The sequence below is a fragment of the Canis lupus genome, chromosome 5 (assembly GCF_011100685.1).
Source record: "Canis lupus familiaris isolate Mischka breed German Shepherd chromosome 5, alternate assembly UU_Cfam_GSD_1.0, whole genome shotgun sequence".
Lineage (NCBI taxonomy): Eukaryota > Metazoa > Chordata > Mammalia > Carnivora > Canidae > Canis > Canis lupus.
Window position 1 is genome coordinate 61,816,493 of NC_049226.1, and position 25,023 is coordinate 61,841,515.

General features: G+C 57.2%; 1 protein-coding gene across 13 annotated transcripts in view; it reads left to right on the forward strand.

Annotated features, from left to right (window-relative positions):
- The window catches only part of CAMTA1 (calmodulin binding transcription activator 1), an 848,163-nt gene that overhangs the window by 751,336 nt on the left and 71,804 nt on the right, over positions 1-25,023 (forward strand). For all 13 annotated transcript variants that reach the window (XM_038537825.1, XM_038537826.1, XM_038537830.1 and 10 more), the window contains 4 exons: positions 5,950-6,090; positions 7,644-9,490; positions 14,935-15,061; positions 20,470-20,604. In XM_038537825.1, coding sequence (XP_038393753.1) covers positions 5,950-6,090; positions 7,644-9,490; positions 14,935-15,061; positions 20,470-20,604 — 2,250 coding nt within the window. The remainder of the gene's footprint in view (positions 1-5,949; positions 6,091-7,643; positions 9,491-14,934; positions 15,062-20,469; positions 20,605-25,023) is intronic.

The following is a 25,023-nucleotide window of genomic DNA, read 5'->3' on the forward strand; positions in this document are numbered from 1 at the left end:
CCATGGGGTAAGGGAGTGCTTTCGAGTTCTTTCTGACTCCCTCCAGCTCCTGTCCGAAGTGTTCCAGGCCTGATGTTTCAGAACAGAAAGGGGGTCTCTTTCTGGGTCCTCAGCCTGGGCATGCCTCAAAGCTCCTATGGACAACATCAAATCAGAATCCTGGGTGTGGGCCCCACCTGTCTCTAACGGTCTTGGGGAACAATGAAGTGCCGTCAGGTGAAGCACACATTTTACACATGAGCCAACTGAGGCTAAGAGAAACCAAAGATCTTCCCAAGATCACATGCACGTGAGGAAAAGAGCTGCCAAGGCTCACCCCTGACCTCAGGCCAGTGCATCCCCACAGCCTGTCCTCCCACCCCTACCCGGCCCCAGGATCTTCTTCCCATACAGCTAGCTGGGACACTGAGCTCAGAAATTCGCCCTGCCTTCCCCCTAAGTTCTCCCGCTGCTTAAGGTAGCCACGGTGGAAATGGACATTTGTGGCTTCTGCAGACACCCAAGAGGAGGCCGCCTTTGGGGCCCTGGTCCCTGACTCTGTGGGTCCCCTCCCCACCCCACCTCCAGTGACTGGGAACCCAGGTGAGGAACACAAACACTGGCCCTCACAAATCCCACATTCCCTGGGAGGAGTCTTTCTTTGAGTTCTCTGTCTTTTGTAGCAATTTCCCCTGAACACACCCCAGTCTGCCAAGATAACTGAGGCCAGGCAGGCTTCTGGGGACCCTGAAAGCCCAGGTGTAGACATCGGGATGAGCTCCCAAAGCCTTCCTCCCTCTCTTGCTGGCAGCCAGTCTTCCAACAGCAGGTCCATAGCAAGTCCTGTTTCCCTGGGCTGGTGGCCCTGCCTGGCTGCCCGTCTGGCCCTTCTGAGGCCGCTGACACCCTCCATAGTCAGGATGGGCAGTGGGCTAGAGGACAGCACCTGGCCCAGCCACGGATTCCAGGGTCCCCTGCGTGATCGCCACCCAGGAAATCAGACACTCTGTCCCGAGGAAGTGAAGTGAGTCCAGCTGTAAATGGAAGAAACTTTCAGGCACCTGATGGGGTAGCTCTCCCTCCTCCGCCCACTAAGTAACCTTCCTGCCCTTCCTTGGTCCCTGTAGGGATGCAGCCCCGGAGGCCCTGGGGGGCAGGTGGGGTAGTGGGAAAAGCTAGACTCTGCAGCCCCACTTACCTGCTGTGTGACCTTAAGCAAGTCATGTAACTTTCCTGTCTCAGTCCTCACATTCATGAAATGGGACGATAATTCTTCCTTAAAGGATTGTTGAGGGATTAGAGACATATTCTCTAGACGAGTGGGTCTCAAACTTGAGCCAGCATCAAATCCCCTGGAGGGCTTTTGAGGACCCAGATCTGAGCCCCAGTTGACAGAATTTCTTATTCGGTAGGCCTGGGGCACGGGGATGTGCATTTCTAGCAGGATCCCAGGTGGTTGCACTGCTTCTAGGACCACAGTCTGAGTGGCCCAGCACGCCCAACGCCCTGTCCACAGTAAATGCTCCAGCGGGGAAAGAAAATATTGTTACGTATTTCTTTTTGCGATGTAGTCAACATATAAGGAAACTAGCACAGTGCTGGGGTCTGGAAAGTCCCTGATCTCGGGGCCTCTTGAATGTGCGCACACACGCACACACACCCAGTGTGCAGTGCACAGGGCTGGTGGCTCTCTCCTGGGGCTTCTAGGGCTCCAGTCAGTAAGCCTGGGGAGGAGGGGACACTGAGTCTCCCTGGGCTTCCGAAACAGAATAGCACAGAGCAGGGAATTTCACCCACGGGAATAATCTCATATTTTGGAAGCTGGAAGTCAGAGAGCAAGCTGCCAGCAGGGTTGGTTGGTGGAGAGCTTGCGGACGGCTGTCTCTCACTCTGCCCTCACGTGGCCTCCACTGTGCACACATACTCCCCGTGTCTCTTCCTCTTCCTACAAGGTCAGGAGTCCTGTTGGATCAGGGCCCCACCCTTAGGACCTCATTTAACCTGTCACCTCCTGAAAGGCGCTGTCTCCAAACACAGTCCCATTGGGATTAGGGCTTCAACCTAAGAATTCCTAAGAATTTGGGGGCACGCAATTCCTTCCACCAAGGGGATGACAGGGAGGTCCACCTGGGCTCAGGCCGAGCCCACCTAGCCAAAGCTCCCCCTCACCCCACCCCCACCCCCACCTCCACCACAAGTCTGGAGCCAAGCAACTATAACCCTACGTCAGGTGGCAGCGAACCCCCACCTAGGCCCCTCTCCCAGATCCCAGTGACTGTTCACGGTGGTTGGCCTCCTCTTGGGTAAATTGTTCATCAGAAGATACTCTCCAAGGCATGGCCACATGCTGTTGTCACTGATTTCATTTTGATTATTCATATTAGTGGGATTATAGCTGCCTAGTCGTGGGTGGTAATTAGGGTAAGTGTCGCCTATAGGCCAGGTCACCACTGGAGTGGACTAGGGGTTCCTGTAACAGGCATCTGGCCTGTGCTCTGCTGGCCCATCCTCATGCAGGGCATGATGTGGGCAGCCCAGCCAGAGCAGGTGGCAAGTCTCAGGGTGGCTGTGGAGCTGCTAGGGAAGCCACGGGAGCACCTGCACACCCCAGTTTCTGGGGGAAAGCGGGTCCCTCCTGGTAACTCCTGGCCTGTTCAGGCCTGTGGAGGAGTGGGCCTGGCCCACCCATACCTGCCTTCTCCCCCTGTGGTATCTTCCCCTGACCAGCCTTCCTGGGACTACTGCCCAGGGCTGTGCATAGGTTGCTGTGAGAAGCCCCCCCAACCCCCCGGGATTCAGCACAAGTTGGGCTCCTCCCATCTGAGGGGCTGACTATGGCCTGGGAATTAGGAACCTGATGCCCTCCAGTGAGACCTAGCAAGCAGAGGGGACAAACATGACCCAGAGCCACCAGGATGCTATTTTTCTGGGAATTCCCTTTCCTCTTTCTTCGCATCCACCTTCACCCCAACCCCCTCTCCAACCGACCTCAGGTCATGACCTTACACTTAATCAAATGTATTTTTAATGCAGTTTCCCTTTTGCTGCTTTTGCAAAGAGGGAGGGGCAGGGGACAGGCAGGCAGCGCACGTGTTTATTAACCTTCCCTTCATAAAAAGCTCTTTTCCCATAGAAATCTCCTTTCCCGCTGATTCATTACGTGTCGGGAAGCAGAGCATGACATGTTAAAAGCCGTCTTGATAGTATTTGATATTCAGTACTAACAACTCACCAGCTTGGAGGAGGGGGCTTCTCTCCCCGCCCCCACCAGAGGGGGAGGCACACAATCTGCATATTGAATGTGCCAAGACCGTAGGTAATTTGCATTAAGCATCCAGAAATTCTCTGCTTGCAATCTGTCACCCTTCACTGGGTTTTCATTTTATAACCTTCACAACAGAAAGAGGAGAGCAAGAGGCAGAAAGAATGCAGCAAGCACACCCGCATGGCAGGGCTGGAGAGGAAGCCTGGAATGGTGGGGGGACGAGGGGGGGGCTCTGGTCAGAAATGCCAGAAGACTCCAGTAGAGGTACCTGCCCATCCACCCCAAGACCCAGACCTTTGGGCAAGGAGTGGCCATGCGGCCAGAAACCAGAGGTGGGCTGCCCTGTGCGGAAGCCCACAGGTCCTCTCTCCAGTGAGCCACTTTCAGACCCAGTTGGGGGCTTTCCTGAGAACACCTTGGTCTAGCTTTGCAACGGGCACCCGCTCAGAGTCCCCCTTAGGTAGGACCCGCTATGGTGGGCCTCCGGAGGTTTTTTTGCTCCCAGGCTTGCAGTACCTACAGGATTCAGGCTTAGGACAGAGCTGTGGGTTTGCCATCCTGGGTACCCATGAGGAACTCCTGAGAGCTTTCAAAAAAAACCTGGCACCACCCCGGAGCAGGGACTGGGATACGCCATCTCCGCATGCAGCAGTATAGTGCAAGGGGAGAGGTCCTCAAACCCTGCCCTCCCTCCCCCTGCCCAGCCTCTGCTTCCTCCTCTATAAAACAAGAAGTGTAGAAAAAGGCCTCAGCCAGGAGGTCCCAGGCGTGAGGACAGATAGTGGACCTTGGCCTTCACTCCTGCCTTGACCAGGCCCCTTCTGCTGTTATCGTCTTCCATACTGGATTTCCAAGTAGAGGTTTATTTGAGAAGAGCTCCATAGCTCTAGTGAGATCTGCAAATCCCTGGCCTGGGCCTTCCCTTTTGGCTGCAGAAGACAAGGTGGGGCTTGATGCCACAGGAGCGCAGGTGACCTAGGGCTGCCAGAGAGCTCCCTGAGGGATCCAAGGTGGAAGCAGGTAGACTGGAAATCACCCCACCACCCCCTGGATGTGCCCATCATACAGCCCTCGGAACAGCCAAACACGACTTCACAGGGCAGCTCAGCTAGCTTGGAGACGGAAGCCACTCAGCAGCAACCCTCCCATCCCCGTGCGATGACGCACCAGAAGCCAGGACCCTCAGGGAGCAGGGCCACAGGCCTCATCAGAATGGGCTGGACACCTGGGGCAGATGCACAGAAAAGGGAAAAAGAACCTGCCAGGATTCCCAGCATATCACCACCCACACACGAAGGGTTTTCTTTGAAAAACCACTGAAGTCCTACATAAACGAGTTGACAAGGAACAACAGCCGTGAGCTCTCCCCCTTGGTGTTCTGAAGCAGAGCCATGGGTGGCTGTCACAGCAAGCAACTTTCTCCCCCAAGTCCAGGTCTCACAGCACCGGCCAGGCTGTGGGGTAAGACCAACCCTGTGCCTGGTCATCCCCATCACTACCAGTGACAGTCAGGACCACAGCTGTTCTTGTTGCATACATACGAGGTGCAAGGCAGGTGGGTGGGGTTTCCTCCTGTTCCCATTTCACAGGTTAGGGCACTGAGACTCAGACAGGCTCAGTGACCTGCCCAAATTCACACAACAAAACTGAAACCTGGACTCACATCCAGATGTGGATCTGACTCCTACACTGTGTGGACTGCCTTCTGGAGCCTCACAGAGCCAGGGCAGGCACTGAGCATTGTGATGGTTCTTTCCCTGAAACCTGTGTGAAAGAAGCTCCTCCAGAGGAGAAAGGAAGTAGTCTTTGCGTTGGCAAAGCCCCTGGCCTCTCCCTAGCATGGCCCTGCCTGGCTTCTCTTCCCAGGCCACCTGTTCCCACTGTTCCTGATTCACAGCAAGCTGGGTCCCTCCTGGAGCCCTGGGCACTGGCCCCCAGCCCCAGGGCTATGTCCAGATTCCCTGCCTCTGGAACCTGGCCCTCTAGAGCCACCAGAGAGAGCTGGGCTATGCCATATGCCTGGGGTGCCGGCCGGGTCGGCTTCAGCTGAGGACTGTGGAGCAGGTGGGCATGAAACCCATCAGTCCACAGGCCAAGCAGGAAGCCTACCCTCAGCCATCCTGCGGATCCATCCAGGGTTGGCTGTCCAGGTAGCTGGTCATCAGCAAGCATCCACTGGCCAGGCCATGTGGCCCTTCAGTCCTGCCCTCCCCACCCCCTGCCTAGCCTGCAGCCCTCGGAGGTCTGGTGAGAATGAGAAGCAGACGATCCCCTCCAGGTCTGGGCATCCACCCCAGCACACAGCCTCCATCTCCTCTGCAAATCTCCACTATCTGGGGGGCCCTGCCCATCTCCCTCCTGGACCCTCTGAAGAGCCTCTCTGGGGCACGTGGACTTTAGGAAAACAGAAGTGAATCTCTAGGCGATCCCCTCCCCCAGAGGGCACCATAGGGAGGGGAGGAGGAAAGGCAGAGGAGGAGCACGGAGCTCCCAGTGGGAGTGGGGGGTCTGGTAGGGCAGCCTGGCCCTCCCCCCTCGTCCTCCCTCCTCCCTCCCCCACTCCTCGTGTGCATCAGTTCAGCCCTAGAGCCAGCCTCCCAGTGGCGAGGGGGCTACGCTCTGGGAGGGCCCAGGTGCCATCCCTCCCAGGCGCTGCCCCTGCACCCCGTGACCTCTGTCTGCCCCTCTGCCTCTCTCCCCCATAGTCCACGGCATCAAGTGGACCTGCAGTAATGGAAACAGCAGCTCAGGCTTCTCCGTGGAGCAGCTGGTGCAGCAGATCCTCGACAGCCACCAGACAAAGCCACAGCCTCGGACTCACAACTGCCTCTGCACTGGCAGCTTGGGTGAGCAGGGCCCCCTGGGGCAGGGGGGATAAGGGGGAGGCTCTCCCAGATAGTGGGTGTGGCTCTCCACCTCAGGGGTAGCCTCGATGTCCAGTGAGCTGAGCAGGGTCAGCCAGGAGCCAGGACCCCGTGCAGGAAGCACCTAGGACACACTCACTCTAGTCCTGCCCCATGGGGCTCGTGGGCAGCCCACTTGAGGCAGGAGAGAGCAATTTCCAGAGAGCCAGCTCCCACTAGGAATGGGGGCAGCAGTGTTGGGAAGTGCATGGGGTTGGAGATCCAGGTCTTGTCTACACACAGCAGGTACCCTCCAGGCCCCATCTTGGGTATCGTCAGCAGGAAGCCCAGGTGCCCGGGCACAGGGTTGACATGGGCTTTTCAGGGAGGTCAGCCCTGAGTCAATGGGACCACTCAAGCTAAACCTCCTTCTTTAACCTCTGTCTCTTCCAAGAATATAAAGTGTCCCGCACTCCCTGTCCTAATGTGTCTATTTTTCTGATAATGATATTTGCTCTTAGAAATGTGCATTCTCCACCTCCTTCTCTACCTTAATTAGATATTTCCATTAGAGGGTCATGTCACTTCTGTGCAAAGTCCATGCATTTAGGAATCATCATGGTGAGGCCATAATAGGCTCAAGGGAGAATTCACCTTTTTATCAAAAGTGAAGTGACCCTCATCAGATGGAATGAAAATAATGGCAGAGGGGAGAGAAAGAAGAGTCGACCTGGCTGCTGTGTGCGGGGGACCTCATTTGTGGAGCCCTGGGGAGACTGGCCAGATTCAGCCTAGGACTTTCTCCCTCTCTGCCACTGAGCTGGGGGTTTAGGGCTCTGTCTTTGCTTGGGTCTTACAGGGATTTTGACCCACAAAGAGTTGAGGACAGGCCTGGGCTGGCCAAATGGGAAAGAGGGGCAGATACCTTTCTGCTTCTGGAGCAGAGTCTAGAACCCTCTTTGGTCCTGGAGCCTGAGAGGTAATCCAGAGAGACAGCATTGCTTTTCAACCCCCCCACCCCCAAAACCCCACTGTGCAGCCTGAATAGGTGTGGAAATTTGGGGGAGGGGAGAGAGACATGACCACCACTCTGGGCTGAGCCCATCTGGCCAGCAAGAGCTGTTTCACTAAATAGTATCTGTCTCTGAAGGTGGAAAAGATTTTCCCGGAAGGTGACAGGCTCTCCATCTTCTTCTTCCCAGCCACCTGTGTACTGGAGCACTAGTAGTGGTAGTAGTAGTAGTAGTAGTAGTAGTAGTAGTAGTATAAACACATCAGGGAGAAAGCCCAACTGGTCTGATTGATGGTTACATTGAGTGTGTGAGAGCCCCGGGGACTGGGGTCCAGAGGCCAGAGATCCTGAGTGTGGGTCACACGCCAGCCCCAGGGGTGAGTGGCCTGTCTGGGCTCCCAGGTTGGGCTTTGCCAGCCCCCAGCTGCTCAGAGACAGGACCTGCTGCAGACCCAGCTCTGATTTTCTCTTTGCGTGTGCGTGTGTGGCCGTGTGTGCATGTGTGCGTGCGCGTGTGTGCATGGTGTGCCTCTGATTTTCACAGGAGCGGGCAGCAGCGTGCACCACAAGTGCAACAGTGCCAAACACCGTATCATCTCGCCGAAGGTCGAGCCGCGGACAGGGGGGTACGGGAGTCACGCAGAGGTGCAACACAACGATGTGTCCGAGGGCAAGCACGAGCACAGCCACAGCAAAGGCTCGAGCCGCGAGAAGAGGAACGGCAAGGTGGCCAAGCCTGTGCTGCTGCACCAGAACAGCACGGAGGTCTCCTCCACCAACCAGGTGGAGGTGCCCGACACCACCCAGAGCTCCCCTGTGTCCATCAGCAGCGGCCTCAACAGCGACCCGGACATGGTGGACAGTCCCGTGGTCACGGGTGTGTCCAGCATGGCCGTGGCCTCCGTGATGGGGAGCCTGTCCCAGAGCGCCACGGTGTTTATGTCTGAGGTCACCAACGAGGCCGTATACACCATGTCCCCTACCACTGGCCCCAACCACCACCTCCTCTCGCCTGACGCCTCTCAGGGCCTCGTCCTGGCCGTGAGCTCCGACGGCCACAAGTTCGCCTTCCCCACCGCGGGCAGCTCGGAGAGCCTGTCGATGCTGCCCACCAACGTGTCCGAAGAGCTGGTCCTCTCCACCACCCTCGATGGTGGCCGGAAGATTCCAGAAACCACCATGAACTTTGACCCCGACTGTTTCCTCAATAACCCAAAGCAGGGCCAGACGTATGGGGGTGGAGGCCTGAAAGCGGAGATGGTCAGCACCAACGTCCGGCACTCGCCACCAGTGGAGAGGGGCTTCAGCTTCACCACCGTCCTCACGAAGGAGATTAAGACCGAGGACACCTCTTTTGAGCAGCAGATGGCCAAAGAAGCGTACTCGTCCTCGGCGGCGGCCGCAGCCTCCAGCTCCCTCACCCTGTCGGCCGGCTCCAGCCTCCTGCCGTCTGGCGGCGGCCTGAGTCCCAGCACCACCCTGGAGCAGATGGACTTCAGTGCAATCGACTCCAACAAAGACTACACGTCCAGCTTCAGCCAGACGGGTCACAGCCCCCACGTCCACCAGACCCCTTCCCCAAGCTTCTTCCTGCAGGATGCCAGCAAGCCTCTCCCCCTCGAGCAGAACGCCCACAGCAGCCTGAATGACTCCGGGGGCACCTTTGTGATGCCCACGGTGAAAACGGAGGCCTCGTCCCAAACCAGCTCCTGCAGCGGCCACGTGGAGACAAGGATAGAGTCCACTTCCTCCCTTCACCTCATGCAGTTCCAGGCCAATTTCCAGGCCATGGCTGCGGAAGGGGAGGTCACCATGGAGACTTCTCAGGTGGCCGAAGGGGGCGAGGGCCTCATCAAGTCTGGGGAGCTACAGGCCTGTAGCTCTGAGCACTACCTGCAGCCCGAGACCACTGGGGTGATCCGCAGTGCCGGCGGTGTCCCCATCCTCCCGGGCAACGTGGTGCAGGGACTCTACCCCGTGGCCCAGCCTGGCCTGGGCAACGCCTCCAACATGGAGCTCAGCCTGGACCACTTTGACATCTCCTTCAGCAACCAGTTCTCCGACCTGATCAATGACTTCATCTCCGTGGAAGGGGGCAGCAGCACCATCTACGGGCACCAGCTGGTGTCGGGGGACAGCACAGCGCTCTCCCAGTCGGAAGATGGGGCCCGCGCCCCCTTCGCGCAGGCGGAGATGTGCATCCCCTGCTGCAGCCCCCAGCAGGGGAGCCTGCAGCTGAGCAGTGCCGAGGGCGGGGCCGGCACCATGGCCTACATGCACGTGGCTGAGGTGGTCTCTGCCACCCCGGCGCAGGGCACCCTGGGGATGCTGCAGCAGAGCGGACGGGTGTTCATGGTGACCGACTACTCCCCGGAGTGGTCTTACCCAGAGGTAAGCTGCTGCTGCCCTGGCCTCCCCAACCTGCCGCCAGCGCGCAGCCGAGGGAGGCTCACTTCCATGTGGCCGCCCTTTGGATGGAGCTCTGGACATACAGACAGAGTTGTCCCCTTCCTCTGTCCCCATGAGCTATGCTTCTCAGACTTCACTGAAGCAAGTAGCTTGACAATCAAGGATCTCCGGGGGGCCAGGTGGCCTCCCCACTGCCCCCGGAGTAACAGTCTGCTGTTACATGGCTTAAGTATTAACATTCCATCTGAGTTTTGCTCTGCTTCCTTTTTTTTTTTCTTTTTAAAAATGTCCTAGGGCTGCTAAAACAAAACAAAACAAATTCAAAACTCACCACCATAGACCATCCATAGCCATTACTCTTGATTTGCTTCACTAAAAACAAAATATAAACCAATTCCCATCAACCTGAGAGGAAGGGTATGGCTTCCAAATAGGCATCCGTGAAAATTTCTCGGATAAATCCAGCCTCTACAAAATCAAAAGTAGGATCTGACCTTTGGTTTTGTAGAGGAGCCTGACCTGATCTCCTGACTCAGGATCCCCCACCTGTGCCCCTTCCCCAACTCTCTGCCACTTCTGGTAGTCTCAGTTCCTGTCAGCTGACCTCTGACATGGAGGATCACTATCCCAAAGCCAGGGTCGTCGGAAAACCCAGGTCTCGCCACAGTGGCATGGCGTTTAAAGAAGAAACCTTTGCTTTCTCTCAGAGGTTAAATGGCACAGGAAGGGGACAGCGTGGCCCGAGGTTTCCCTACTGCCCTGCTGCACACTGCAGCTCGCTCATTGACCTCTCCCAGCTCACCTGCCAGGTGCTTGGGGAGCAGAGCAATCACCACACTTTCTTCCAGGGAGGTGGTTGCCCACGGATCTCCTGGTCCCACTGCTGTGTGTCCTGTGGACACTGGGGTAAGGGGCGGCTGTCTAGTAGACCAAGAGAAGGGTGTTCTTGAAGACCATGAATCTCACAGGGTAGCTCAAAGCAAGAATACAGATTCCACAAAAGCTCTTCAGGTGCAGGCAGTGCAGGGACTCTGGCCAAAGCCTGTGCATGTTACAGCCCCAGGTGATTGAGGGGCTCCCGAGGATGATGCGGGAGTCTCAGGACTAGACCAACAGGGTGCTCTGAGAAGTGGAGTGCTCCACTGAGCCAGTCTCAGCATTTTTTTTTAAGATTTTATTTATTTATTCATGAGAGACACAGAGAGAGAGAGAGAGAGAGAGAGAGGCAGAGACACAGGCAGAGGGAGAAGCAGGCTCCATGCACCGGGAGCCCAATGCAGAACTCAATCCCAGAACCTGGGATCATGACCTGAGCCAAAGACAGATGCTCAACCACTGAACCACCCAGATGCCCGCTCAGTCTCAGCTTTGTCTCCCCCTCGGGCCCTGGTGAAGGGGACAACATGGCCCATGGATGGAGCAAATCTTAGAGGATATTCCGAGGTATCAATTGGACTCTGCAATGATGTCACTTTTCTGTGACTGGGTTTCCTCATCTGTAAAATGGGGGTAACAGACGTACCCTCCTTGGGGCAAAGATGTAGTGCCAGGAATTTTGGTTTAGTACTTGCCCGTAGTAAGTAATCAGTGAATACTTGTTCTGTGGCTGTCACAGCTTGAGGCTTCCTGTGGTCCTTTTGGGGTCCTGCCACCATGACTGTGGCACAGAGGCCACACGAAGCAGTTTCCTGTCCCTCCTACTCACTGGTTGACTGCTTACAACCTTGGGGAAGTCACCGAGATTGTGGGCCTCACTGTTAACAATTCTTTCCAGGAGGCTCATTACTTCTTCTCCTTTTATGGCAAAGCACAGATAAAATCAGGCACAGATGTACCCAGCTCTCAGAAAGATGCCACATCAGCTCAGCTAGTGGCCCAGGCTTCATACAAGGGGGTCCCGGAAAGACGGCAGGGGTCTAGACAGAGCAGCTTCTGTCCATGCACCGTGTCTGTGTACAACATGTTGAGAGGTGTCCAGAGGCCACTACCTCGTGTGCTGAGGAGCATGGGGCTGGGGCCAGACAGGATGTGCCCCATACTCACTAGCTGGTAACTTTGGGCAAGGTTGCCACCTTTATTGTTTCTGAAATGGGCAATGATATCTCTTATCTCACTGAGTTGTTATTAAGGACTGAGTAAAGTACTCAGGCAGCACCTGCCTCTTCCATCCACCTCCATGTGCTCCACCTCCAAGACTTCGGAAGATTCTGACCAAGCCTACTCCTGGTATGGCTCAGTTTGACCCTGTCCGTGATGCTGAGCCCAGTGGCATCCTCATAGTCCCCACCACATTTCACTTCCCACCCCAGGTCAGCTCAGCCCAGCAGCCTGCCCATCCCTCCTCCCAACCAGCACAGGGCTAAGAAAGCATCTCAGAGGGACAGAGAGGGGTATGTAGCAAGAGGTCAACTGTGAGACCTGACTCCCTGGGCCTCAGTTTCCTTATCTGTAAATGGCTGAGAGGGGTGGCCTCAAGACCCTGCAGGTCCTAGGCCTGGGAGATTTGTCTGTCAGGACCCTTGGAACTTCCCCCTCACCCCCGCCACCAGAGCCTAAGTCCTGCAGGAACTGGACCAAGGGATAAGGGGGACCTCTCTTTCCCCAGCCTCAGCCTGTGCACACCAGCCCCCGGCATGGGTCCAGGCCCGCAGTCTGGCCACTGTGGGCCTGGGGCACTAGCAAGGAGCTATTAGCAGACTTGGTCCCCTGTTCTGTACCCAAAAACCGGCAGGTCCCCAAATCGTACCTCAAGGAAAGTCAGTTCAGCAGCCTGCCACGCGAGGGCAGCACGGGAGCAGGAAAGAATGTGGGTCTGGGCACCTCCAAGAGGGAGCCTCCAGCCCTGGTTTTCCAGAAGCCCTTGAGGTTTCCAGGAAACAAAAGCAACTCAAATTCAATTTGATATGGAAAATGCACAGATGCCACCCAGCTGGTCCCTTTGGAGCCAAATGGCCACACGGTGAGGCCTCTGCAGAGAGAGGCCCCAGTGACTCTGACCAGCTACTTCCTCCTCACCATCCTCCCCCTCCCTGGCCACAGTCCCCAGTCCAGCAGCAAGGGCCACCCCCTCCTGGGTTCCCCTACACGAGACACACCTCTCTCTCAACCCTTCTCTCCCACTCACAGCCTCCTGGCTGGCACGTTTGCCCCTGTCTTCCTGGCCAACTGTGCCAGGAGCTCGGTTCTAGCCACACTATGCCAAGCAAGACATGTAGCAACACACATAGCAAGACACCTAGGCTGGGGGACAGACACTTCTGAGGCTGTAAATATGAGCGTGAGCTAAACTGGCCCAGCTCTAAAATCCACTCTGCCAGAAAGCTAAGGCCAGGCCACCCTGCTGTCTCTTCTGGGAGCGTCCCTCCCCACCTCCCAGATGCTCTGTCCCCCTCTTCACCTGCAGCTGCAGCTGGTCACCAGCACACACATACACACACATGCACGCACACACACATCCACGCACATGTGCACACATGTGCCCCAAGATCTACCCTGGTTACGTCAGACACCTAGGTCCTTTATATCAGGGCACAGACCTCAGATGGCATGTGTTGCCCCCTCTACTCCCCCAAATTCTCTGCGTCATCTGCCTCCACTGACAGTTCACTACACCAGGCGGAGGAAGCTGCAATTAGAGCCCGTCAGGTGCCTGCGTCACCGCGGATGGAGCGCAGCCAGGCCAGCGTTGCCATGGGAACCATCCCCTGAACTGATGGATGCTGAGCCCATCCTGCAGCGGTTTCCATGGAGAAGGTCCTGATGTTCTCCAGTCATTTCTACAGTTCTTTGTTTCTCACAGCAGCCCTAGTTTCATGCCAGCAGCTCTTGATTGGGGTTATTGTTTTGTTTTGTTTTGTTTTGTTTTCCTTTTTTCTCACATGGAAAATGTGGCTTTTTGAAGCCACTGCTCTTCCACTTCAGAGGATCCAGGGAGGATCGTGCCCTGAACTGGCCTGTGGTTCTACCTATGCCATGAGCACCCCTCCCCGCCCTCACCCAGAATGCTGGCCCCAGTCCTGTCATCCTGACAGAGTTCCAAATGCCCCTATGGAGCCATATAGCAGAACCAAGGAATGTTAAGACCAGAAGGGCTACCAGGGAGGTTGGGTCACTGGGCTGAGGACACAGAGCTCCTGAGGGACAGAAGCAGGGGCCTGGGCTATCTCCACTGTCCCCCACCTTCGGCCTCCTAGTGGCAAAGTGACTTCTCCAAAACCATCCCATCCCATCCAAGAGGACACGTGGAATGCCTGCCCACCAGGGGAACCCTCCTGTGCTGGGCTGTAGGAGAATCACCCTCACCTCATCCCTGGGAACACCCTCTCCTGCTGTTGATGCCCAAGGCCAGCCCTGGTCCAGGTCGGGGTTCCGGAAGCATTGTGGGCATCCCAAGGGTAAGCCTTGGGTTGAGGCTGGGGGTCCCTCCACGTCAGGGTACGCCAGTGCCAAGAAGGATCCGTGCAACACCCGGTGACTGGGCAGGAGAGTGTCTCTCTGGCGGGGCCAGTAGTGGGAGAGCTGGGGTCTGGCCTCTCTGGCCTGGAAAGGTGGGGAAAGGGGCCTGCACCCTTCACTCCCTTCCACCCTCTACCCCCACCCCCTACCCTCACCCCCACCCCCAGTCTCCAGTAGATATGCCGGTCAGTGTTCTGAAGCCTGGACACTAGGTGGCGCTCTCCACACTGTCCTGCGCAGGTGTGGGCCCCTTGCCGGGAAAAGTGGCTGGAGCCTGCGGGAGGGGGGTGGGGTGGGGGTGGGGGGTTGAGGGGGCACCCAAGGAAAGCCAGAGAGGCCAGCCTCCCCAGCCCCCAGCTGTAAGTCCCTGTCCCACTCAGGGCCATCTCTGAGCCCAAGCCTTTCTCATCCACGCCCCTTCTCCCACTGCAGAAGCCCAGAAGCCGGCCCATCCCTACTATACCCTGAGGATCCTGCAGTTCTCCCTGTTTCCCCACCAGAACACCCCCATCCCTGGAGTGACACTGACGTGCTCAAGCCTGTTTTCAAAACTCGGAGTTCCTGAAACCTGTCTGCAAGTAAAATGACAGAGAAAGCTCCCTCCCTCCTCTCCCCTTCCCTCCAGGGCTCCTGCCTGGCCAATTCTCAGGAGCACCATGTGCTGAAAAGGAGTGAACAACTCTGTGCCACCTTCTGCCTAAAACCAAAAGTTCCTTTCCGCAGGAGAGGTCAGGGGTCAGAACTGCTGGCTGCCTGTGCAGATGCCAGCAGGGGTCCCCCCCCCCCCCCCCACCAGAGGCTTCCTCCTCCTGCTGCCATCCTGAAACAGCAGTTCTCAAAAGTCAGGGCACATTGTAGTCCAGTAGCGTGCATGTACACCAGGCACGGGGGGTGGGGGCAGCCTGGAAGGCCGGCTTCCCCGTCCCTCGCTCTGTGGCTGATGCTCCTCTCTGCCCCTCTGTCCCTTCCAGGGAGGAGTGAAGGTTCTCATCACAGGCCCATGGCAAGAAGCCAGCAATAACTACAGCTGCCTGTTTGACCAGATCTCAGTGCCTGCGTCCTTGATTCAGCCCGGGGTTCTGCGCTGCTACTGCCCAGGTGAGAAGCCCAGCCCCCACCGTAGGTGTGGGGGCCCTAGGAGCACCGCATGGAGGATCAGCCTGGGAGCGACCTGGGACCAGGGGCACCATCACTCTGAGCCTCCAGTGTCTTCTGCTGGGGTGGAGGGGTCCCAGGCCAACTAGCACAATGTCATCTGTTTGGGCTCATGGCGCTCCTATCAGATGGGGTTACGAAGCCTGCTCAGCTGGGATTTTGAAGAAAACATGATGAGGGACTATCCAGACAGCCAGGAAGGCAGGCTGACACACCCAGGACTGGGCATAGCAGGAAGCCAGAGACACCCTCCACCTGAAAGGATCCCGGAGCTGGTGGTGGGAGCCAGGCAGGTAGAGGAGCCCCAGAGGAGCCGCATCTAGGGTCAGAGCAGCAACCAGGCAGCCCTCCCTCCTCTGGCCTGTGCCTCCCACAGTTACAGACCAGCGGAAGCCACAGAGGGAGAGACAGCCAAGCTGTTTGGTCCATGAGTCAGTGCCCCCAAGGCACTGAGCAGGTCAGAGAGAGGTGAAGAAGGCCTGGTCGCTGTAGGGTGGGGGCAGGGGGGTCAAAGTGAGAATAATCTGCATAAATTCCCTTGAGGACATGTGTACCCTGCGCCCAGAAAAACTCACATGCACATAATCTGCTTCCAGTTTCAGGGGCAAGAACCCTTCTGCTGTCCCTGTCCTTTGCCCTCACTCACTCATTGCCATCTACTTAGTTTGGCGTCCCTGTCTGGTCACCTCCTTGACCTCTGGCCATCACTACCTCCCCATGGGCCTGCCAGCTCCATGTGGTCAGCCTCTGTGTCTTTCCCAGTCACCAGGTGTCCCCAGGGCTTACAAGTGGCTGGCACATCACAAGACAGAGATCAGTATTTGTGAAGGAATCTGTTTCTAGAGCTCCTTTTCCAATCCCTGTGCTGGTGCTGGGGAAACTCTTCAGCTGACATTAGCTCCAGGGATGGCCCATCCAGCTTGCCCAGGCAATGAGTGGAGAGAGAGCCCTACCCCATGTTATCTGATGCCAGGGGATCTACAAAAGGAGAGAGCGCTCCCTGTGGGGGCTGAGGATTAGTATAGAGAAGTGGGGACAGGGAGCTTAGGCCACCCCAGCTATCTGCCACTCCCCATACCATCCCCCCAGCCTGGGGCTCCTGAATTCACATGGAACAGTTTTCCTTCTGTCTCTCTCCTTTCCCTATGCAGCCCACCAGAGCAGAATGCTCCAGGGCTGGGTTCACATGTTCAGTCTCCACCTGAACTCAGCACCTCCTACACCACAAACATCTCAGGGAGTCAGGGATGGTGCCATTGGTGGCCTCTGCCCTTACTGGTCTGCCGTCACCACTGCCTGGCTGGCCCCAAAGGACCCACTTAGCCCCCTTTGCTCCCGGGAGCCCCGCTTGGTCTGGAACACAGCCATCAGGACGCCAGCCCAGGCTGGGTCAGCCTCTCACAGCTCGGGCTACATGGTTAATGCAGCTACCACTCCCCCACCGCCTCTACCCCGGGGGGTAGGGGGAGAGGGCAGCATGTTATTACACTGTCCACTCACCACCTGCTGTTGGAATTGGACTGGCCTGGCCTATAAATAGAAGCCACTTCCTGTACCTGGTTCTGGCCTGGCTGAGGACCCAGACCTTGCCTGTCCTAGGTTATCTGACCTCTCCACAAAAAAGACTGGCCTTTGCATGCCCTCTGGACGATGTCCCAGGCCAGGACCTGGCGAGTTCTGGGTGGTGAAGCAGTCACACCACAGCATATCCCAGATCCACCAGTTACCATCTGGTGATGTTAGGTTGGTACTTGACCTTTCTGGGCCTCAATTTCTATATCTTAAAAACCACCTGCCAGATGGGTGAGAGCAGAGGTGAAGGAAGGACACCATGGAGCACTTGGTTCATAGGCTCAGTTCGTGAAGGTACTCTAGGAAGAAAGAGCTCTAGCTCTTTGTTTCGAGGGGGAGAGGGGATCAGCGCTGTTAGGTCTCTCAGCAGGCAGCTGTCCTGGTCCCAGAGCATTCCTGGGTCCCAAGAGCTGGCATCAGAGTCCACCTAGGCTAGCATGTCTCCCAGTGGTTCAGGCTCCTCTAACACAGCACATCTGGAACCGGAGATGGGAAGCCACAGGCTCAGGCAGAGACCAAGAGCCAAGGCCCTGCTGCTAGAGCACCATTTTGTTCTGCGACCAACTGCAAAGAGGGGGTCCCCTTTGGACGTCTCTGCCTTAAGGCCCAAATGAAAACATGTCACTCTGTAAGACAGTGTTGGATGTACACATGCACTCCTTCATTCATCAAATCATTTACCAGGCACTGGTAAGCATCTAAAATGGGGCAGAGCGTAAGGAGGGACAGAAGCCCCCACCCCTCAGCCCCACTCTGACCCCAAGGAGCAATCAGTCTCGGGAGGAAACAGGCAAACAAGCCCCTGCCCTGGGGAATGGTACGGGCTGCTTGGGCGCCTCTTCCAAGGGCTTGGGGACATGAGCTGATCTTGAAGAAGAAACATTTGAAGCCAGAACCCATCTGGCCTTGCCAGAAAGGAGGTGTCAGAGGCCTGTGAGCACAAGCCAAGCCACCTCAGGAGCTGGGAATGACACGGAGGAGGGGCATGGGGAGCACACATGGCCGCCGCTCTCTAGCCTGGCACCCTGACGAGGAGACTGGACCCTGACCAGGAACATAGTCCCCCATTGTCACAGGCCACAGACGACATGCAGCATGGCATCCGCATCCTACAAGGTCTTAGCAGTGCTCCCAGAGCAGGAGAGAGACAACCAAGTCAGGGTGCTGAGCTCGGGGGGAAAGGTGAAGGAAGACTTGAGACTTCAGAAAAGGCTCCCTGGACTCAGGAGGAGACAGAAGAAGCCACCAACCAGAAGACTTGGCCAGCAGGACACCCCACCCTGGATTCCTGGGAGGTTGCCAAAGGCAAAGGGTAAAAGTCAACACAAGGCGGGCAAGTGCACTGCGTTTTGAAGCAATTCATTCACCAAATGATTGAGTGGCCATACCATGCCAGGCACTGAGCTTGGCACTGGGCATGAAGGGGCGACCCATGCCCAACTCTCATGGAGCTTACATTTTACTGCAGGAGGCAGAAAGAAACAAGGAGACAAAATCGCCAAGCAAGTCGGAGGGAGATAAGGTGGGGAGAGCTGAACATGGAAGAGCTGAAGAAGATGGGGGGGGGACCTAACCACATCCATCCTTCTGAGTCAGGGGAAGGAGCTTGATCTGGTCTTACTTGCAATGAGAAGCCATTAGTTTTAAGTAGGGAAGTGATGTGATCTAAATTATATCTTTAAAAGATGATTCTGGGTGTGTGGGAGAGCAGATTGTAGGGGGGAAGACCAGAAACAGGGAAGCCGTAGGAAGCAAGCAGAGGAGTGATCTTTCCCAACATAAAGGGGGGGGGGTGCTCCGGGCAACATATTCTCACCAGTTTCAGGTGAGAACTTTGGAATGTGGCCCCCCAATTCCATCCCAGCAGGAACAGGTAGGTCTCCGGGGGGGCTGAGCTTACCCTTAGCAGGACTCCAGGTGAGAAATGCTGGCAGCTTGGACCAGAAGAGTGGCCAGGGAGATAGAGACAAATAGAGGGACCAGGACTCACTGCCAGACTGGATGACAGGAGGGAAGGAGAACTGAGGAAGTGCCTGGGAGCTATGGCCTGCAAGGGCCAAGCTACTGGTCCAGGACCCAGGATACTATGATAGGTCCTCTCCTCTCCATTCTGTCTCTCTCTGTGGAAAGATGGGATGCTCTGAATCACCCACATTCCAGCATCGCTGCAGGTTGTACAAGTGCCAGGAGGTGGTGAAGAAGACAGCAGTTGAGGAGCTCCTTCGGGTCGGAACATCTGTCACAGAGAATCCTTGGGCTCCCCAGCCACCGGCCAAGGCTGGGAGGCCTGCTAATAGGTGCAGAGCTGAGCGGGCTCAGATGGGGTGCCTTCTTTCTGTTGTCTCAGATGCCCTTCTGAGGTAAACCAGGCAAAACCCCAGGGAGGATGAATGACCATGAACTTGGAAGTCTGCTGGGGACACTGTCAGGGTCTCAGAAGGTTCTGGGCTTGGCTGGGAACCCCAGCCCAGAGAGACACCACAGGAGGGCCTATGGGACCTCCACCCATCATGGAGCCAGTTGATTCAGTTTGTGGTCTAGAGCTAAGAGACCACACCAGGATGGGAAGCAGAGGGGGAAAACCCACTGGTCACCCTTGGGCAGTGATGTCCTAAAGCCATGCTCTGGGGACAGTGGCATGGTATGTATACCTGGGATGAACAGAGTCCACAGGTCAATGAGTTGGTTTTCCCATGGGAAGTCTGCATGAGAGGGAAGCCAGAGCTCTACTCTGCCCTGGGGAACAGCTGACTTGGACAGCTTTCTCAAGTCTGTAAGCTTCTGAAAGCCAAGAGCCCAAACAGTAACATGATCCCTGTGTGCGTCCTCCCTGGAAATCTGTTCTGGGGAGGCCCTGGGCACTGTATCTGGTGTTCCAAAAAAGCAGGGTAGAGAGCACATAACCCTGATGTCTACCAGAGGACGAGGCCTGGTGGGGTGGAGCGGCCTGTGCACCCATCCTGGCCCCCTGGGTCCATCTCTGTGGGTCACAGCCCCCAAGATTTCAACAGGAGCCATGTATCATCTTTAACCCCAGAAATGAAGCAGGTTTCTGCCAGGGGTGGGCTCTCTTCTTGCCAACAGTTAGAATGTCCCAGTTGTTTATTCAAGCAATACAGCCTTCATTGAGCCCTGTGTTGGGGACAGAACAGGTAATGAGACCCTCAAGGGCCTGCCTTCCCAAAGCCTACTGTCTAGGCATTGGAGGGAGCTGTAAGATTCAAGCCAGCACCCCAGCTCGGCACCCGTGGGCCCAGAGTAACAGGCATGGCAGAGGCTCCTACCTTCATCAGGAAGGCAGAGAAATTTCTGAAAATACATGGAAGGCCATGCTAAGTGCAACAGGACAAGCTTGTAGGATTAAGTGAAACAGAGAAATAAGCACAAAGACCCAAAGCAAATGCTGTACCCAGGCCCCATCTAGGATGGATAGGGTAGGGGAGAAGTCAGGCAGCCATGGGTCAGGCAGGGTTGGGGGTCATTCATTCATTCAGCAAATCCACACTGACTTCCCAGTACCTGCCCTCACCACGGAGCAGAGGAGCAAACAGGTAATATAATACCAGGTGTGGGAGTGATCACAGGGCACCCAGCTGAGTCTGGGGTCCAGAGAAGTTTCCTGGAAGAAGAAGCATTACATTTGGGCCTCTAGGAATGAGTAGACAGAGGTTGGGATCACCCAGTGAAGGGAGGGCACTCCAGGTTCCTGTATGATACATCAAGGTGAAGGGTGCTCACCCCCTGCCCCTCGCTCTGACCTCTCTTTCCTTTGCTTTCAGCCCATGACACTGGTCTTGTGACCCTACAAGTTGCCTTCAACAACCAGATCATCTCCAACTCAGTGGTGTTTGAGTACAAAGCTCGGGCCCTGCCCACACTCCCTTCCTCCCAGCATGACTGGCTGTCATTGGACGGTAAGAACAGCGCTCGGATATCCTTGCCAGGTGCTGAGAAAAAGGGACACTTGGGGACCCTGCACACAGGTGTGAAAAAGAAGGAAACTTCCTAACTTCTACTTAGGGCAAAAGTCTTCACTGTGGAAAGACCAACAGGGTCCCTACTCCTAATCTGGGTTTCTCTCTGGCATGGAATGAAGTATATGAGTTTGGGCCTGTGGCTGTCATTCCTGCCAGGGGATACAGGTGGCCAGACAAGCCCCTGGGTTGCTAAGAGAAGCAGGGTCTGAGCATCCTCTGTTGCCCCCTCCCCAAGCCAATTTCTAGGGTGTCCTTGAACAGAGAGCCCCCAGTGGCCATCACCAAGCCCTGAGTCTCTTAGAGATGAAAGCAATGTGAGCAGCTGAGAGGAGGCATCTCAGGCTCAGCTCCTTTCATGTTCCAAGGCCCAGACAGGGGAGCTGTGTATTAAGTGCTTTTGCCTCATAGGGATAACAAGCCAAACCTCAAGGAAACCCTCAAATACTGGTCCCCCTGCAACTAGGCTGTTTCTACCTTAGCCTCTGCCCTGTGGGGCATCTGAAACAAGTCTAGGATCATCATCATGACTGAGGGTGGAGGGCCGGGGAGCCCCAATGTGCTCAAATGGAGGAGACAGGACCTGCTGTCCAAGGCCAGCTTTCTGAGAGCCAATGGCCTTGAATATAAGTTAGCGTTGGCACCAAAGGCCCTGCAGAGAAAAGCTGCCAAAGACAGGTGGGGGATGCTTAGGTCAGAGGCTGCCCTTCCCAGCTTGTTCATGCCTAGCAGAAGCCCCGGAACTGGCCTGGGGAGCTGGGCTGGTAGTCTGCTCTCCACCCCCTGATGGAGTGGAAGGGATGGCTGCACACATGTCAGTGTCAGGTCAGCCAGCAGAAGGGCTGGTCTGTGGAGTCCTCCCAGGGATCTCATCAGCCTGAGGTGTGGGCCGTGCCTAAGCCGACCCTGGGCCCTCTGCAGGGATCACTTCCCTAAGCACCTCTCCTCTGTGCACAACAGCCCTTTGCCTTATCAACTCTCAGGCTTCCCCTTGCTGCTGGCTGCTGGAGAGTTTCTGGGCTAGGGCACATGCCCTGAGCCACCCAATGTGCAAATCTCAGCCTCATCCCAGGCCGGCTCCAGCAGCGACAGGGTGCCTGGCGGCCACCCCGGCCACTAAATCCTCTGAGCTATTTCCCAGAGGTGGCTTTGGGTCAGCAGGCATCTGCACCCTGGCAGTAGCTGCGCGGGAGCACCAGGCTGGCCTTGGCAGCCACCCTGGGCGAGACCGAAGCCAGCCAGAGCTGTGACGATGACCTGCAGGATGTAACGGAGAAGGGCAGGGTGACCAGGGGCTCCCGTTCAGGAAATCCGGTTTCAGTTTTGCAGAACAAATGGGAAATGGAGCAGGGTACTCTGCAGAGTCCTGGCTCTCCCTGTGTGACCAGGTCACCTCACCAGGATGGACTGAAGGACATTGGGACAAATGGAGGACCTGCCTGGGATGTGGGAGCCCTTCAGAGAGCCAAGCCTCAGCCAGGCAGTAACTGGGAGCACAGGAAACATCAGCCAGCCGCCCCCCCCCACCCCACCCCAGAAGCCCAGGAGGTTATTGGTACAGCTTGGGGAGGATGCTGTGACCATGGAGAAGGGAAACCATCTCTGCTTCACCACAAAGACACCTCTGAGTCCTAGGCCATACCAGGTCCCTTAGGCAATGAGCAGGCTACCAAGCTGGACACCTGCTCCCCAGCAGCCCCTTCCCAAGGGGACCTGGAGCTCTGACCTCCAGAGGCCTCCAGTTGAAATAACATCCTCCAGCCCCTGACAAAATACACAGGGGAGAAGACAGGAGTCGGGGAAAGGACGTGGGAGGCCCACCGCACTACAGAGAACAGATCGGAGCCCTGCAAGACCTCGCGAATCCCGCTCCCTTCGGTCTTGGCCAGGTGTCCTTTCAAGTAAGGGGAAGGTGGCCAGAGCAGAGCAACCGTGAGACCCCTTCTCTAAAGGAATACAAGTGCCTCATCCAGCCCGAAGGGAAAGTTTCCCAGGATTTCACCAGCCTGATCAATAATAACCGTGCGGGGAGGGGGGAGCCGGAACTGCAGCCGCAGCGCCAAGGCAAAATGCGCCCCGTCAAAGGGGACAGCGGGGACAGCCCTGAGGGTAGGGGTCTCCGGGCCTCCGGGCCAGCCCCGTGGCTTGGCAGCGAACTCCGCGCGGGGGACGCGGCGCAGGGACCAGGCCGCCCGCAGCCTTCCTCTCAGCTCCCCTCCCCTCCCCTCCCGCCCCCACGGCACTGGGCAGGTTCGCCCTGGGCGCCGCCGGGAGGGGGGACGCGCGTGCTGCGGCGGCGAGGGGGAGGAGCGGGGGTGCAAAGGGGAGGGGGCGAGGCACCGCGGCGCCGGGCGAGCAGGGGCGCGGCGGCGGGCGGCGCGCGTGCACACACACAGACACGCGCGCGCCCAGGCCCGCACATGCGCGCACGCAGGCCCCCCGCCCCCCTGCTCTGCAATGCAGGGGCGCCTCGCCGGCCGGCTGGCACCGCCGCACCTCGCGCCCGCCCGCTGCGGCAGGGCCCCGCGCCTCTCCCCAGCCCCGCGGACGGCCAGCGGCGGGGAGCGCGGTGCGCTCCGGCCCCGCGGCCCCGCTCCCCATCGCGGGGGCTCTGTGCCCCTACCCCAGCCCGGAGGGGCAGAGATGTTTGGGGAAGAGGATTTCTGCCTTCACTTGATCTTTTTGAATGGACGTTTGCCAGACGAAGGGCCGCGTGGGGGCACGAGTGTGGAGCGCGGCGCATCCGCACAGGCGCGCGGCCGTGGTGGCGCAGCCTTTGTCCTCCCGCACGGCCTTTGTCTGAGCCGCAGGGCCAGGTGGGGGGCAATCTCCACCCCCCCCGCGGGGCATCGGTGCCATGGCCCCAAAATCTTAGCTGAGCGCGGCCATCCGGACGGAGACCTAAGGAGGAGATGGGGTGGGGGGAAAGGGGGTGCTCCCGCCGCCACTTAGCTGGGGCCGACCTTGGGAAACGCAGCACATCCAATCCCAGGAGCTGCAGCTCCTCGGCCAGACCTTGGCGGCTTCTCCTGCGTTACCCACCCACCCCCAGCCTGTCTGCCTGGACCCCCACCGCCTAGCCCGGCCTGGCGGGTTGCAGGCCACGGTGCACATTTGTCCTGTGAATGCACGCGTGAGTGAACGAGTGCCCACCAGACGCATCCGTAGAGCTTAATCCCGCCCAGTGGTCAGGAAGGCTTCCCCAACCTGAGACATGGAGCCTGAGCAGGCATCAGCTAAAACAGGAGGGATGAAAAGGAGTATCCCAGGGAGAAGGGGCAGCGAAGGCTGAGGAGATGCAACGGTGGCTACCTTTGGCCAGGGCACTCTGAGAACTACCATTTTCACTATTTCTTACCCAAAGGTGCAAATTCAGAACAGATTCCCGCCCCGCCCCGCCCCCGGGGGCCCGACCCCAGAGTGTCTGGGGCAGGCCAGCTGTGCCTTCAGGAAGGAAGCGGGACCTCTTATAGGCTAGAGGCCCTCAGTGAGTTTACCCCAGAGACGTTTGTGGAGGGACTCTGGGAAATGTCTCTTCTTTCTGCCTGTTCTGGGTCCTGCAGACACAGCCGGGGATGTGCTGTCCCTGTGGATGGTCTCCCTGTGCCTGTGTTTGCAGAGAGTAAACCCAGGCCATTTGACACTGCGGATCTGGAGCTGAGGGGGTGGGGCTCACATCTAGCCAAGGGCACTGGGACACCTTTAAGTGACTCCTGTCCCTGGAATAGAAGATGAATGGAACTTCTGGGTGCACTGTTCTTTCTCTTGCAGCCATCTAATTCTTCTCAAAGCCAGATTGAGAAGCCCAGGGGTCCCTCTGGCCCCACCCCCACCCCACTGGCCCCTTTCTTGGAACCCCACTAAGCTGCTTAGACTTAGACTCTATTTTCAATTGCTTCTCAGGCAGCTGGGCCTCTGCCTGAGCAAGAGGATTGGAGTGAGGCCTGGATGCAGCTTTCTTGGGCTCGACAGCTGGCCACCTGGGCAGGCCTCCTGTTGACCCTTAGGGGCAGGAGAGGGACCTTGTCATCTCCAGCAGAGTGGGGAGCAGGGGCTGGAACTGACTTTATCCACTAGGTGCCTGCTTCCTGCATAGGAAGCCTCAGGGCAGGATGGGCACTCAGCAAGGCCAGGGGAAGTTATCCAGTAAGCCAGCCTCCAGGGCAGCCTGCCTTGGGGTTAGACATCTGGAAAGATGGAGAGTAAGGAGAGCTACTCTCTACTAAGGAGGTGGAGAGAAGGAAAAGCAAGATTTGGCCTCCTGATTTGGCCTTCTGCTCTGACCAAACCCTCTATGCTAACAGATGGAAGGTGTGTAGCTGGGGTGGTTCCCAGCTCTGCCCCCCACCTTCATGCTGC